Genomic DNA, 17,648 nt, shown 5'->3' with positions numbered 1-17,648 from the left:
TTTTATCACATCAAGGTTTGACATGAAAATATAAAAGCCGTTTGGATGTTGTCACTTCGTTAAAGCTTTTCTCAGATTCCCATCACTCCTCGCTGATCCTTCCTGTTACAGTCATTGCTTATTCTGACGGAAAAAAGTTTGGCATTCTGTCGTGTGCCATGATCCTCACCTCTAATCTGCCCGGAAGAGGTGAGTCTTCCGCAACTCACTTCCTCTCCTTCCCTCTCCAGATCGCATGGCGTAAAAATACCACAAAGATAGCAGAAGTTTCAAACGGCAACGGAAGCGTTGTGTCAAAGAGTTTGAAACAAGGACACGATAATCACAGGAGGAAAAGAGGAAAAAGAGCGTTTTGACTAGATGCTTTGAAATGGAAATGAAGTGTAGCGTGTTACCTAACTGAGGACGTTTACTGCCACTAGAGAGTGAAGAGATCCTCCCCTTTTATTTAAATCTTTGATAGGAAGACTTGCAATGCTTCCCTGAACATGAGAGAATAGTAGTTGTTATAAGTCTAATTATTATAATGGTATGCTGAATCAGCAGGGTTCGTGTTGAGTTTCTTGTGTATTTCTGCAAAAAAAACACATGTCACGATGAAAAAAAAAAATCTGTTGATGCATGCATAAACATGCTTACACACTCCCGTGTGGCATTTAAAGGCAACATCAGCAAACTCTTCTCATGTAGGAGGTCTCTAATTTGTAATGTTTTCCCCTTCTTTCTCTGGGTTGGAAATAGGAGGCAACTTTCACATAGCTAAGTTGTAATCCTTGAATGTTTGATGTAGGTGACACACAATCACTGCAAAATCTATTCTTTGTCTACAGTGAGTTATAGGGGTGTTACTATTTTGCTGCATAGAAAAGGTACTCCCACCAATCACACAAATAGAGCAGATGAAAATGTGTATGTTTAAACAGCCGCGGCCTCCAGTTCTAAGAAGTGAGGCCAATGCAAAAGTGCCTAAAACTTCTTTCGGATGTCCATCAAGGGGCGACTCCTCTGCTTAATAAGTCAGATTGTATAGAAGTCAAATATATATATATATATATATATAAATGACTCTCCTTCTCTCTTGATTTATTCTCTCAGCAAACATGTAAACATGAGTTTATGTCTCAATCTCTAGTTTCAAGTATTCTTCAATACAGCATGATGTTCATTTCGTAAATTATGGTCATTAAGAGTCAAACAGACCATAAAGCTTTAGGGCGGGGCTACCTTGTGATTGACAGGCTGCTATCACAGCGTTGTCTGGTAGTCCTGGAGTTGTACGTATTGATTAGTTTGTGTGTGTTTTCAGTGCATTACATTTTAATTGTGACAATTTGGTCGCCTTAAAAGTGTTTGGTTGTACTTAGCTCCACCCTCTCGTGTCCCTTGGTGACGGCCCAAAACTAAGATGTCGACTTCCAAAATGACAAACTAATGGCCTCAAAACCATAGTGCACGAACCAATGGGTGACGGCAAGATGACTACGACCACTTCATATCTACAGTCTTGTGGTTTTTTATTTTTGTCTTTTTGCTCCTGGATCAGGATTAATAAATCAAATTAATAAGTAGACGCTAATGTGCATGAGTCCTCTTGATTACTTGCAACAATAGCTCTTTTTTGACACCCCCTCCTTTCTCTGCTGGTGATTACAAGTGTGTGTGTTGCACTCAACGTGTATTTCACTGAAAAACAAGCTGTTTCCTGAACCAGCCATACACAGGTCAACATATCCGGTAACATCGCCTGGTGTGATTTCCCCCTTTGAGAGGAGTCTTCTTCATAGACAGACCAAAGCCTGATGGAACTGGAGCAAAGAGCATTATAGAGCCCTTTTTCCTGTGGTGGTGGCAAAATGCGCCACCAGGAACTAAACAAACAAAGGTCAACTTACAGTTCGAAGAGCTGCAGGTGTTCGAAGATCTGCCAGGACAAAGTGGCCATCGAGGGGTTCTTGGCCAGGTTTCTAAGGGAGAGAATGAGGCAGAAAGAGTGTGAGAGACTTCACTTCTAAACAACAGGAGCTCAGAGTGAAGATATCGTTGAATCTCTTGGGGTGTTTCATTAGGATCTCGGATTATGAATTTGAAGGTTTCCATTCCAGTGACATCACCAAAGCAGCGTGTAATACAAAGATTTACAGGGACAAGAAATCCAAGGATTTTTACCAACATTACACACTGTACACGCACACACCCTCACAGAGGAAATCTCACACACAGCAGTGTTTGAACGGTCACGACTCATTCATTCTAGGTCGCAATAACGCTCAGAAACACAGTTGTCCGTCTTCGTGGCAACGTGGAGACAACTAGGGAGAGATGCTCAGGCTGGCGCGAGTGAAGGGACGAGACACCTGCTGGAATCCAAATCACCACGTTATTAACGTCGACATTTTCAAAGCCTCGTGGATGTGTGTGTGTGTGTGTGTCGAACCTTAGATGTGGTGTCAGTAAACGCTGCTCATAAATATTATATTTCACTCCTGACTCGAGAATTTGATCACATTACACAGACTCAAGTTCGCTCTGGTATGAAGCGGAATATGCAGTGATCCCCGCATCCTCCACTGTCGCATACCACTGCAGAGCTCCTCCTCCTGTCACAAGTGATGCTGTTGATTCAATCATCACTCTTTGGCCGTCAACATTTGAGTTGTACTGCTGCAAAATGCTGAATGCGCCTTTTTTTACCGTTCACATTATACTTTCACATAAAAGGACAAGGCGGTTCCATTCTCTCCTCCTTTTTGTTATAATCAACTAGTCTGGTGAAGACCACAACCGACTGTGAATCTATCTATTAACAAGTATAGTGTGCTGCATTTCAAAGCCTGGTCATCTTCCTCCTCTGTGCCATAGGGCTTCGTTGTTCCTTGCCACAAATATTCACTAGAGCAGTGGTCACCAACTTTTTTAAGCTCAAGATCCCTGACCTCTGCCTCGGTGACAGGCAAGATCTACCTATGGAGGCGTTGAGAGAAAAAGACTCTACTCACAACTTCAGGCTTTTTATTTGGCCTAATTGTAATTGAATGAAATCAAACACTTTGGTCCTGCTTTCAAATTGATGTGACCAAGAACACACTAAATGACTTAATTTTAGTGCAACATAAAAAGGAAATTATTTGTTAACCGCACACAATATGAACAAGATAGAACACATTTGCAATGAGCCGGCTGGATGAACTACCAATATTAACTGTTGTATTTATCAACTGTTTGAATTTAAGCATACTTTTTGCAAAATGTTAGAAATGATCTATTTGAAAGATACAAAATCAGTTCAGCTTTTAATTTGTAAAATATCTGAATTGGTAAAGTTAAGATATTTTGTATTTTATTTGGATGTGGTCCTGAACACATAAATAGCAGTCATAATTACATTAATTATCTTTCCATTAACCCTCAAATAAAATAGTAAATACACTTCATTGAGTTGTATTTTCTCTTTAACTCACTAGTTGAAGGTCACATGTTCTACTTTATTTAATCTCATTTCCATATATGCTAATATACAATTTGTCGACATCTTATTTTGAAAACCGGATGTTGTTTCACGTGGATCTTTCCCCTAACTTCGTAAAAACCTTCGCTCGCTCCCAATCTGGGGCGTTTGAATGTGTTTACCGTGAATGACAATATAGAGGTGCAATGACATTTCAGTGTCTGCTGATTTGACCGCAGTTCGCTTTCCGCTTTGAGATGATTTTAATCTGAAGTTGCTTTCGCGTTGTGTGTGTAGTCTGTCGATTGTGCACACGTCTCTTCAGTTGCATGCCCTTATAAGGAGCTGGCGAGGCGTTTCTGTATGCAAATCCAGGTGCACGAGAATGAAAGATACAAAGGTAACTACGGTTCTATGAATCCTGGATGACCGACAGAGGCAGTGTTTTCACACTGGATATCTTCCGTCTCGCGCTTGCGCAGTTCGAGTACGTATACCAAAAACGTCACGTGTGACCTCGGATGAGTCCCCAGCCGGGTATAACTTCCGGCCTTATCCTGAGATCATGTCCTGCGGAATCTTCTCGCGAAACCACGAGATTCCGAGTGACCAAGAACTCTGGCGGTCATCCAGGATTCATAGAACCGTAGTTACCTTCGTAACTTTCGTTCTATTTCATTCTTACTGACCGCCAGAGGCAGTGTTTTCACACTGGATGACTTATACCAACAAAGTCACGAGGAATGTAAAGGAACCTACCTCGTCTGACTCAGGCAGAGGAATGTGGACGAAGAACCGCACCCAATGGGTGAGGGGTGGCAAAGTTCACTCTGTAGTATCTGGTAAATGTGCTTGGTGATGTCCATGAGGCCGCCGCACATATATCCTCCATGGACACACCTCTCAGGGTTGCCCATGACGTGGAGATACTCCTGGTAGAATGGCCCCTTACTCCGGGTGGCAGCGCCCGGCCGTTCGCCCTGTATGCACAGGCAATGGCTTCCACTATCCAGTGGGACAGGCGCTGTTTTGACAGGGCACAGCCCTTCCTAGGTCCACCATAGCAGACAAAAAGCTGCTCCGACCGCCGTATACCTGCGGTGGCCTCGACATTGGCTTTGAGGACCCGCACTGGGCACAGTAGCCCTGACCTCTCCTCTCCCAATGGAGGGTTAAACTGTGCGAGCTGGATAGGTTGGTTGAGGTGCGAGCGTGTCAGCACCTTCGGAAGAAATGCTGCATTAGGCCATAGTGAGCCATTTGAGTTCCACCTCAAACAGGATTCACTCACCGACAGGGCGTGCCTCTGTCGCCTACCCGCTTTGCCGACGTGATGGCAAGGAGAAAGACGTCTTTGCTGACAGCCATCGCAGCTCTGCCTCTGCTGTGGGTTCCAAGGGAGGTGAGCATAGGGCGTCCAGAACCACGGACAGGTCCCATGGAGGGGCCCTCGGGGTGCTCGGCGGTCGCAGTCGCTAAGCCCCCCTCAAGACGAGAGACACCAGCTTGCTCCCCACAGTGCCGTTGTCAATCCTAGCATGCTGCCATGATAGCAGGTATGTAAACCCTTTAGGGTAGAGGGAGACCGGCCCCTATCTAGAAGGGACTGCAGAAACTTGAGTACAGTAGGCACATGGCACTGTACTGGGTCTTCGTTGTGAACCCCGCACCAGTCGGAAAACAGCCTCCATCTACACTCGTACTGTAGACGGGTAGATGGCGCTCTGGCATTTAGAATCGTCGTCCTGACTGGTTCTGTGCAGCTGCTTAGCAGCTGGTCGGGCCCTGCAACGGCCAGGCCCATAGGTGAAGGCGTCTGGGGTCGGGATGCCAGATCCGAACTCCTAGCTGCGATAGGAGATCCTTCCTGTCAGGGAGGCCCCATGGCGTCCCGCGACAGAGTCTGTGCAGCAGAGGGAACCAAGTCCTGGCGGGCCATAATGGGCCCACCAGCACCAGCCTGTGGCCCTGCTGAAGAACCCTGAGGAGCGTTGGCAAGATCAGGGCAATTGGGGGGAAAGCATAAAGAAACGTATGAGCCAGGGCATCATGACCCAGAGGACTGGTCCTGTGTACCAGGGAGAACCAGCGGGGGCAGTGGGTCGACCTCTCTGAGGCAAAGAGATCCACCCCTGCTCTGCCGAAGAGGCCCCAGATGCTGTGCACGACCTCTGGGTGAAGCCGCCACTCCCCCGGTGGAGGCTTGTGACGGGAGAGGGAATCTGCAATCTGGTTCCGCTCTCCTGGTAAATACATTGCCCGAAGGCTGGTCAGGCAAGGGGCTGCCCAGGTCAGAAGTGCACGGGAAACCTGTAGCAATCCTGCAGACCTGGTGCCCCCCTGATGGTTTATGTGGAACACGGTCAAAGTATTGTCCGACCGAACAAGTACATGTTTTCCTCTCAAATGTGGAAGGAAATGTCTGAGCGCTAGGTGCACAGCCTGTAGCTCAAGGACATTGATATGCTCCCTGTGGTCTTGAGCGGGCCACTGACCCCGACCAGTCCTGCTCTGCCACACTGCACCCCACCCTGAGAGGCAGGCACCTGAGGCAGCTGTCAATTTGCCTCAGAGGCGAAGAAAGAGGATGGAGGGCAACCGCCTGCCCCCTCGGAAGAGGGGAAGGCTGCGGAGGATGCTGTCCACACGCTGGGGCGACGGACAGGCTCTCATAGTGGCCGCGTCCAGAGCTAAACCGATGAAGGCTACGCTCTGAGAAGGGCTCAGAGAGCTCTTCTCCATGTTTACCCTGAAGCCCCACAGGGCCACATGAGAGAGAAGGCGAGCGATGTCCTGTGCAGCCTGAGCCCGGGATGGCGCACAGATCAGCCAATCGTCCAGGTACGGCAATATCCTCATCCCCTGCGCTTGCAGGGGGAGAAGGGCAGCCGCGACACATCTCATGAACACTCGTGGGGAGAGGGAGAGTCCGAATGGAAGGCAAAACGAAGGAACTGTCTGTGATGAGGTACGATGGGGACATGAAAATAGGCGTCCTTTAAGTCGACCGACGTGCACCAGTCTCCCTTGGAGATGGCACGAAGGACGTCTGCTGTGCTCAGCATGTGAAATGGTAAGACCCTCAGAAACTTGTTTAGTCCCCTCAGATCTAGGACTCGCAGTCCGCCGTTGTTCTTCTTTACGAGGAAGTAGGTTGAGTAGAACCCCCTGGCCTGTGACCGGGGTCCCACCACCTTGATTGCGCCCTTGGTCCGGAGCACGGCTAACTCCTGGCTCAGGGCTAGGGACTTTGCCGGGTCTGTGATGGTGGTCATCTTGACCCGGCTGAAAGCTGGGGGCCGGCGTCGGAATTGAAGCTTGTACCCCTAGGGTGGAGGGTGTGCTACTGTGCTACTGTGACAGTAGCACAGTCTGTCTTCTGACAGCTACTAGTTCTAGTAGCTGTCACACTTCGCCACTATAACAGCCGCAATATCTACTGACATTGATGCACGCGCTCAGTATCGTCAACGAATCAACCCCGCAGCACCACCAAGTCAGTCCGCATGGGACGCTCTGCCCGCTTAAGCCGGCCGCGACGGTGTAGCAACCTAGCCGCGCCAAGCGGCGCACCCGTTAGCACTCCGCTAATTAGCCGGAGCGCTCCTCAGAGCGCCCTGCCAATCGTGGGATCTGCTGCTGTCGGCAAATAATGTTAGTCGATCTCACCCGATACTTCACGGTGTAGAGATGATGACCGGGGATAGGTACGCTGCCCGGCCGAGTTCAGCTTTAGCTGATGCTAGCACATTCTTAGCCTGCGTAGCGAGAAGATGAAAAAGGACATGATCTCAGGATGAGGCCGGAAGTTAAAACCGGCTGGGGACTCATCCGAGGTCACACGTGATGTTTTTGGTATACGTACTCGAACTGCGCAAGCGCGAGACGGAAGATATCCAGTGTGAAAACACTGCCTCTGGCGGTCAGTAAGGATGAAATAGAACCCACGTTCAATTTGAAATCCTCATTTGGGGGAGCACAGCTGAAAACACTTCGGCTGTGTAAGAACCCGTTTTCATGAATCAGGCGGAGATCTTTTGTGACGTTGGTCTCCGAAGTCCGTAAGAACACATTTCAGAAGACACTTCAGAAAATGTTTGAGAATGAGGCCCAATGTGTTTTTCTGAATTTATTTGTATTTTATTTTGGAGAGCGACAGGGAAAGTCTCCCATCTGGCGACCACTGCACTGGAGCAACAAACGTGGATAAATCCACTTAAAATAGTCCCCACAGATTGCACTCCTGTTGGAAAAACTTTTGATGAATAAAAATAGTCAGCAGCTATTTAAGGGAAATACTGAGTCTATTAAAAATGAACAATGGGATCTAATCCCTACTTGTCCTATTTTGCTGCTTGGACAGCGTATATCTTGACACTGGTTCTCACGTGGTTAACTTCAGAAGTGGTTAATTTTGTAAAACAATGGCGGTTGACTTTGTAATACACGGTAATGTCATGTTACAGTCACGGTTAACTTTGTAATGCGTGGTTAACGCCCTGCAACGGTTCCGGTTGCATTGTGAAGCGATTTATGCTGAAACCTGTGGTTATTATTGTGAAATGCTGGCGGTTAGGTATAGGCAACACAAGTTTATTAATGTGATGCTTTCATCATGCTTTGGACTAAAATGAGTACACTTGTGATGTAGCGTGGCCTAAGGACATACCGTCATGTTACTCAGCGGGTTAATAAACAGCAGGTTAATAAACTTCTGGTTTCACATTTGACAGAAATGTCCCACGTTAGTTTGATCCAAGAGTTGGGACCTTTGTTGCATGTCCGACCCTTTTCTCCTTTTCTACAATGTCATCTTCCACATGAAAGGCAAAAAAAGTAATACATACGAGCATATGAAATAAACTTGATATATTAGATGTTTTTTCAGTATGCATTTTCTTTTTAAAGACTTCCAACTTCAGTCGGAACCAATTGGCTTGGTACAAAGACCAACCCTCTCTCCTAGAAGTGATGTTTCTATGAACACATTAGCCACAACCAATATGTTTTGCAGGACAAATCATGGTGCCAAGATTATATTTGCTTTTAACATAATGAGAAAATGTTCATAATAGATTTATCTGGCAAGTAACACAATGACTGTAGAGGTTTTTCCATTTGTTTTCTGCTAAAATATCGGATCCACTATAAGATTGGATCGCGTGGTGGCAACTACAGTACTTTTTATATTTAAGCACTAACAGCAGTTACGTAAGGCTATATCGAGGACTGTTAACAGTCTTTTGTTGTTCCATGCATAAATAAAAACACAAAATCCAGGCAGTGTTTATGTTGCTCAATACCGTAATATAGTCCCAGACAATAGGTTCCGCCTTACCATATGTATTGTGATACAGGGTACGATTCAATATATTTCGTTGTTTTGCGATAAAGGACGACAACATATCGTGCCTTTGTGGAAGACACAAAAACATATGAGGTTGTTTTCTTTCTCATGCAATCAGACTAGTGGGATCTACAACAAATCATTGCATGGAAACTATTAATTTAAAAACAATAGTGCTTTTAAGAATCTATACATCTATATATGACAATTGTGATACTCAAGTGAGATGCACCAATTGCAATTGTAATTTCCAATCTCTGATATATTCTGACTCACTCATTTCGGGACTTGTTGACAATAAGAAATACGTGGAATGTTGCTAGCCTTTTCACACATTTAAGGTGACAAGGGAAGATCATATCACATTTTAAGTTTGTCTAATAAGTCTTTGGCTAATGAGTATCGAAAGATTGTTTTGACTCGCGAGTCATGTGACTAATGACTCATGTAACTAGAGAGTGTCTCACGACTCATGTGACTAGCGAGTGTCTAACGAGTCCCATGACTATTGGGTGTGTCATGAGCCTCATGACGACCAAGTCACAAAAAACACCAGTAACTAACGGGCGTTTAACCAATTATGTGACAAGTTACACGCCGGCTGAGTGTCAAAGGAATCTCGTGATTAGCGAGTACATTACAAGTCATGTAACTAGCGAGTAGCTAACAATTCACGTTAATAGCCAGTGACTCGTTAGCACGAGGCACGTGACTATCGCGGGTCTAACGAGTCATGTGACTATTGAGGGTCTAACGAAACACGTTACTAACCAATGGCTAACGAGTCACGTGACTAGCTAGGCTCTAACAAGTCATGTAAATTGTAAAACACTCGTTAGTCAAGTGACTCATTAGTCACTCACTAGCCACTCTTGCTATTTACGTGACAAGCAAGTGCCGATATGAGTCATAAGACTAGTGAGTGACTAATGAGTCACTAGAACAGTAATGCTGCGTTCACACCAAAAGAGTTGCGAATTTCCGCAACGCTTTTTCGCCTGAATTTTTTTCCTGGTTAATTCACTTTTTCGCAACCAATCGCGGCAGAAAGGGGGCACGGCTTTCTCCGAAAAACTGTTTTCATTTCCGCTATCCACCATGGAAGGAATAACAACTATTTCTAGTGGTATCTCCGTGGCTTTACTTTGTGAAAACAGTTATTATTTCCGCCATTCACCATTGAAATAACCACTAGTTCTGCTTTATACGTGTTGAGGAAGTCCCACGAACGTCGGAACATCAAACGCCCCCGTGTCTGGGTTCAAAATATTATCCGTAATCGCACACAGCGGCGACTCCTCCAGGACGTCTGAATGAAGCCGCTTCCAGCGCTCGTTCAGCGGACCAGCAGTTTGATACAGTAACGGCAGGACGGCGGTGACGACGGGCGGAGCTTCTCAACGCTGATTGGCTTTCACAACTCAGCATCGGGCGAGTTGACATATTTCAACTCTGGCGAAAAAGTGAAACAGCGAAAAAGTGAATATTTGCAACGCTTTTTCGCCTCATTTGCGCCACCCGGCGACAAATTTGCTTTTTCGCAACCATTCGCGCGAATACTTCGCATCTCTTTTGGTGTGAACGCCGCATAAGGGTCACAAGTCATGTGACTGCCGAGTGTCGCACTAGAGAGCCTAACGAGTCACGTGAATGGCAAATTTCTGCCAAGTGTCTAAAGACTCAACTCAGAACAAGCAAGCGTCTTGTGAGTTAAAGTAAGTGATTACAAGTCACTCGACTAGCGAGTCATGTGACAAGTGAGGGTCTATTAATTTACATGACAAGCAAGTGCCTAATGAGTCAAATTACTTGGGAGTGGTTAACGAGTCCCTGGACTAGCAATCACAGGACAAAAGAAGTCATTAACTTTTAGTTTTACAAGTAAAAGTGCCATGTTTGTTTTGCCCAGTCCACCATCCACCCCACCTGCTCTACACAGCAGAGCAGAGCCTGATATATGTTCTCCTCTTCATCGGTGACACACAATTAGAGCATGTTGATACTGATTGCTGTCCTTTCCAGTTGAGAGGTTAGAGAGTGGAGCTGGAGCCGAGGAAAACGATGGAGAAACAGAAATAGAATAATAGCAAGTGAGAGACAATACAAAAAAAACACAGAGGGAGAGAGAGGAAGACAAATGAAGAGAAGGAGGTGAGACTGATGGTGAGAATGAGAAAGAGGCTCGCGGGACAATAACAAGAGAGACGTGTGGTTTCTTCCCAGAGTCACCTTCAAACTTGGTCAACTGGAGATGAGCAGATAATAAACACATACACACACACACACACACACACACACACACACACACACGCGCCGTGACAAATTGTCTCACAACATTAGTACATCATAGGGACAAGAGGATGAATGTCCTCTGTGTCTGGGGAGTGATGCAGCGCTCCAAATAATTCCTTTGATTGCATCTGACTGAAACATCGTCCAACAGACCTGAAACACTCCGGTGTCCCAATTCCACATTATACTCACATTATGAGCAGAGTTTTGAGGTATTGTAGGCACGTATTTTTACTTCACATTTATAGCTATTAGTAACTAAGCTAAAGCCTTTTCTCAGAAATGAGTGAACACTACTACTAACTGCAACCGGCTATTCATAGGTTTGCCTAACTGGGTTCTGTGCCACGTAAAAAACACAGATGGAACATCCCTTTACTCTCCGTGGATGTATAAAGAGAGCTGGGGAGAAGTGTTGGAGTCCGGGCCCCGTTCACTCCTATGAATGTTTAAAATTCACGTGAAAAAATCCAGATCATCTGCATTATGAGGCCCAAAGAGCATGCCCACCAGCGTTTTTTCTCAACCACGCCTCCCAGCCCTCCTTCATGAAAGTTAATTGTAACACTTTAAATGTCTTATTTCAGCATACGGCTGTACTTAGCTCCACCCATTCTTCTGGTCGCTTCTGGCAATGGCCAAAATGCCTTGAGATTTTACAACTGCAGTCCACAAACCAGTTGGTGGCGTCATGGTGATTACGTCCACTTCCTATATACAGTCCATGGTAATATCATTAGCGCTTTTTTGTGTGGATTTGACCTTGAGAGTGGGCAGGGAGAGATAGCAAATTATGCAAAATTCATGTTGCTATCAGCCGCAACAAAATGTATTATTTGCGACCATTTTGACCACTGAGTGAGTCGTTTGAGTTGCGTTTCACCATCTTTCCCAGTCACAGACTGGTCTACGGCCCCGCCCAGGACAGGGGTCACTTTTACATCCACCTTACTCTCCATTCCCTCGACCCCCTCAATGTGCGAGCGCTGACGCAACCACCGCGATGGGACGCGGCATTTCGATTTGTTCGCTTAGTGTGTCTGTTCCGTAAGACTGCCACAGTGGAACACAGCAGCAACACAAATCACACTTCTTACAAGCTGCCCAGCAGAGGGAGCACATGGTGCTAATAACGAAACCAATGAAACAATGGCTCACAGGCCCATCTATGGGACATATGGGGCCCTTTCATGGCTTGGAGGGCCCTTAGGCTCTTTGGCGCCAGTCTTAACACCGCACATGACTTATTCTACCCAGGAAAGGGTCTGAGACTATCAACGAATCGTCCATATCAGGAGTCAGTATTTATTTGTACAGTTTTGTAGCCGTTGAAGCCAAGATGACATATACAGAGTGAGTTATCATGCAAACGGCGAGCGCATAAGTTAGATCCCAGCATGCATATTCGCAACAGGATTACACTCCGAATTATACAGACAGAAAACACACAGACACACACAAGTCTCTCTCCCGTAGGGCTGAGAGAAAACATGTGTAGATATCAACTGTGAAGAATGAATCCTCAGCTTGTGTTTAGAGTCGTTTGGTTCCCAGAGGTTTGGACTTGCCATGCTCATAAATCAAGATCACATGCATTTTACTCAAGACGCCTACGCTGGGAATAAACATTCTTTGTGACTCTCACACACACTCACACACACACACACACACACACACACACACGGCAAACTGGATATCAGAACATAGCCAATGGTAACAGTAGAATATGTTTAATAGTCATACTTTTTTGCAGCCGGATGTTAAGTAGCTGGCTTGCTCGTCATTCCGTGTGAATGCAGCAGGGGGGATTATTTGACATTGTATTTGTAATGGTTAAATCTTATCATTCATTTTGGTAAAGTAGTCTGAAAGAATAATCTTACATTCGTTTTAGACTTGAAACAACTTCTCTTTATACCGAGTTCATTTGTAGCAATTCAAATTTCAATTTTGAAAAATCTGTAAAGAAAAAGCTAACAATTAATACTATTTTGCAGATTTTTTTCTGCTCATTAGCTTCCCAGTACACACAAGCAGCGATGAACGGTCCCTCGGACCTTTACGTGCACCGGAGGCGCTAGCGGCACGCATGAAGCTAACAACAACACGAGCCACAAAGCTACCGAGTGGTCAGACTTTTTGCGAGATATTAATATTGATATATGGTAATTAATTTAGTTGTGTTGGAGTTGTGTTTCGAACATGTACAAACGGCTTACATAGTCTTGTAGCCCAGGCTGTGCTTATTCTGTTTATTATGGTAAACATTATATATGTTATGGATTACCGGTATTGCTTGTTGATCACAGTTTATGAATAAACATATACATTTTTCTCCGGGCTCAAGAGGTTTATTAACTGCTGTTAAAATGAGAAGAGAATTTTACAGCCTTGATGAATCTGTGCCCTTGAGTACTTTTTAGTGTGGGCGTCAGTGAAATAGTGTTTAAACATTCAATCATGGAATTGAAATGGAGTTCAAATTATTATTTTCTTTCTTTTGTCTTTTCAGTTCCTTATTGTCACTCTTTTCTTTCTTCTCCCTTTTCTGTCTTTTCAGCCACCCTGACCAATACTCTACTGTATTGGTCTTAATGTGGGAAGAGCTGCACACTGGGCAACCTCTTTATGGTAGTAAGTATCATGTAGTGGATGAATGTTTTACATATAAAATGTCCACTGAGGGCAACATGCTCCAGATAAAAAGGATGGAATTTGTATTGTTTAATTTCATGTTAAATATGATGGTTTAGAATTTAAATTGATCCCCAATGTCGTAATATTTCAACTCTTATTTCATGTTACTCAGAATGTTTTCAAATCCAGTTCTCTGAGACACATCTGCAGACAGGATGCAGTTTGACTGTGAGGTCACACTGCACTGTATACACCTGGTCAAAATCTAAGTAGGCGGAGCTTAATGCTCTGATTGACTTATCTGTAGAACGGATGCAACCGGACATTGTGTCAAATTTCAAGTCAACTAAAATAAAGAAATAAAAACATTAACATAATCTGGTCATCTGTGAATAATGTTTTAGAAGCTCTTTAATGTGGAGCTTGTGAGCGGGCAGAGTGATGCTCTAACTGCAATTCCCTCGGCCCTCCTCTGCTATAAATGTACACACTGGAAGACCCTTTGGATCAAAGCGACCACTAAGTGGCACACATATGGTAGGCTGTGTATAGGAGCTAACACACACCCACACACAGTCCTCTCTACATGCAGAAGGTGTCCTTTGGAAAAGGTCAACCTGACTACAATAAGGCAGCCTTATATTTAAAACACTCCACACACGCACACTATAAATGTGTGTGTGCGTTAGTACAATTTCGAATGAGCAATGAGTCATGACCATGAGAAGGTCAGGGGCTGAGTGTGTGTGTGTGTGTGTGTGTGTGTGTTCATGTTTACAGAGGCAGTGTGTACTTGCACAAGTGCAAGTGTGTGTGTGTGTGTGTGTGTGTGTGTGTGTGTGTGTGTGTGTGTGTGTGTGTGCAGTGTTGAATGCCTGCATGTAAATGTGTGTGTTAGAATCCTACGGCACGTGAAGGTTAAAGTAGCACTCTGACAGCTCTGGTAGCCGCCGACAGCACCACAGATTGCGTGTGACTTGCGGCCGCCATCTGTCCCGTCTCAATGTCCGATTAACAAAAAAAAGGTATTGAGCTCATGACATCGTCACCATAACGTTTTGCAGCTGCAAAACAATGCCTTTGCCTGGCTCCAATCACTGCTGCCAGATAATTGGAAAGCTATATGCATGTGCTTCAATTACCACCAACTCTCTCATTTCACTGGAACTGTTGGCGCTGATCTTTTTGAATCGGACTGTTTTTGCAAGGAGGCTCATTTGCATAGAAAGGAACCAAATCTGCGCCAAATGTCGTCATATCATCTAGTTTAAATGGATGGAGAGCATAGACTGTATATAAGAAGTGGACATAGTCATCATGACATCATACACTGTTTTGTAGCTTCAAGTTTCGCAATTTTGCCGTCGTCATCTTAGACAGACAGACAGACAGATGTATACTTGATTTATCCCTGAGGGGAAAATCATTTGTCACAGTAGCAAGCAACTTACACATGAGACACAATAAGGTCGTCGCCATCTTGACTTTTTGCAACCGGTGAACAGAAGTGACCATATTTGGAATGCGGAGGAGTGGCCTGTCAATCACAGTAAGCCCGCCCTAAAGCATACTCTGCTTTATGGTCTATTGACTCTAAATGGACCATAATTTACTAAATAAACGTCATCCTGTATTGTTGTTTACTGAGGTAATTACCAAGTAATTATCAAGTAATTTTCTCATACTTATTTTACAATTTGACTCATTTTTTTATTTGACTTATTTTTGCAAGCAGAGGAGGTGCCCCCTACTGGCAAGTAGAAAGAATGCAAGTTTTCAGACACTTCAACAATTTGAAAATAGACAGAGGTGGGACCAAGTCTTTGTTTTGCAAGTACAATACAATCCAATAATTTGCTTCCAATTCCCAGTTCAAGAAAGGCAAGTCCTAAATCAAGGCCCAAGTTCTTAACTGCTTTACTCATATTGCATTCTTTCCCTGATTTGACAACATATTGGTGCCAAATAATTTAAAGCTCAATCAGCAATACTCCCAGCAGCAATGCAAACTCAGTTAATAATATGAGACAGTTGGGGGAATGTAAAACCACACCCAACAACAGAAAATGTCCTTTACAGCAAAGTCCTGGCAGTCAAATGCAAAATCACAAATAATTATTTCAATCACAAAATAGGATGCATTGTGTGTCATAAAGATGTAAACAAAAAGTGTTATAACAATACACTTTTCAAGTTAAACTTTGATACATTTCTATTATATGCTATTCTAGCATGTCATCAATACACTTCTGTCGGTAGCAGTTGTATTTTGCGCACAAAAAAAGATGAAATAAATTAACAGTTGCCCAGTTATTTAGCAGTATTCAGCTACTTTTTTGCTGTTTTCCAGGGAGAAAATGTTCTCGTATTTACCATCATTGTCATCAGCATTATTACTATAATGTTATTATTAGATCAATACTATCATTAATAGTAGTAGTACTAGTTTAGCAGTTGTATGAGTCGTAGTAGAAGTCGTCTTAGTACATATAAATAATCCCAGAGGCTTTGGGTGACATGTCTGACTTGTTTTCAATGTATTATTTGAGGTGTAACACATTTCTGCCCCAATTCTGCCCCCTTGTGCATAAACAAGTGCTCATGAACATGTGCACACGCTGGCCTTTAAGCTTATTGCTCAGTCACTTTTCTTTCTCTTTTGCATAGAGCCATGGGGAGCTTTTAACCTGAATTGATTGTATTTTTCTTATTGTACTAAAAGGACTTTGATTACAAGCTTGTGTTTGTATGACTAGCTGCCTCTGCCTCTGTTGTGAGTGGCTGTATCATCGAGCTCGGCTCTCTCCTTTGTTTCACATCACATCAGCTCAGTGTGGCCTTAATAAGACATCATCACGGAGCACTAACATATGTGCATGATGATAGCGCGAACCTCAGAGTGCTATTATCATGCCCCTCCACTCTGTTTGCATATTGGTGTGTGTGTGTGTGTGTGTGTGTGTGTATTCTTGTACTTGCGACATAGTGAGGATCATAAACAGTAGAGTGAGGACATTTTTGGAAAGTGAGGACATTTTGACTCACTCCTTCAAAAGGCCTGTTTGATGGATTTAAGATTCAGGTTGGAATAAGGTTAAGTTTATGTTGAGGGTTTGGGTTAAACATGAACTTCTGGTGGTTAAGGTTAGGGTTAGGGGCTATTGAGGGTCCTCACAAAGATAAAAGTACAGGGATTTCTGTTTGTGCATGCTCTATGCACATTAAAAGCCCCCTAAGTGCTCCATGGGTATGCTATCTTCCTGGTCTCTGGAAGACGTACTATAAATCATGAACAAGAAGTCTTGGGTTTTATTACTATAAGCAACCATTAAAACAGATTCATCAGAAAGAGTACATCTGAGTAAGAATAGTGGCGAGTAGGACATGCATGTCACATGTACTATTCCCACCTTTGTGTCGATTATGTTTTCACCATCGTCTTGAAAAATAACTTTAACTGTCCAGAAGTCAACGTCACTTGTAATATATATATATATACATTCTGGTGTTGGTCATATGTCTAACTTACAACGTTCATGCTGTAAGAGCTTACCCGCCACGCTTACCGAAGCCTGATCGATTCCAATATTAATTTGTTGTATACAATGTAGCATGGTAGGAAGCATCGATGCCAATCCCCGAATTGCATATTTGTACTGCTGATAACAATCAATCTTCATATTGATACTGCAAATATAAATGTCACCTGTTATTAAAAGGACAGAGTTTTTTTCTCTTTTACAGATGCGTACAAACTGCATAATTTGCAGTTGAATAGAAAAGTTAATTCATCTACATTTTTCGCAATATACGTTGTCGCAGTATTCAATGTATTGCAAAATAACCGTTGGCCCCTCTGGAGAATCCCACCCCTCCTTACCTACAAAGCCTTAACTGGTGATGCACCATCATATCTTAGGGACCTTA

General features: G+C 44.0%; 1 protein-coding gene across 1 annotated transcript in view; it reads right to left on the bottom strand.

The window, feature by feature from the left end:
* The window catches only part of LOC306741520 (NT-3 growth factor receptor-like), a gene marked incomplete at both ends in the record, with an annotated part of 183,263 nt that overhangs the window by 98,205 nt on the left and 67,410 nt on the right, over nucleotides 1-17,648 (bottom strand). The window contains one exon of the mRNA XM_079223823.1: nucleotides 1,893-1,964. Coding sequence (XP_079079949.1) covers nucleotides 1,893-1,964 — 72 coding nt within the window. The remainder of the gene's footprint in view (nucleotides 1-1,892; nucleotides 1,965-17,648) is intronic.

This window comes from Taurulus bubalis (assembly GCF_910589615.1).
Source record: "Taurulus bubalis genome assembly, chromosome: 9".
NCBI lineage: Eukaryota > Metazoa > Chordata > Actinopteri > Perciformes > Cottidae > Taurulus > Taurulus bubalis.
Note: the sequence above shows the minus strand (reverse complement) of the source record. Positions and strands in the feature narration are given on the sequence as shown.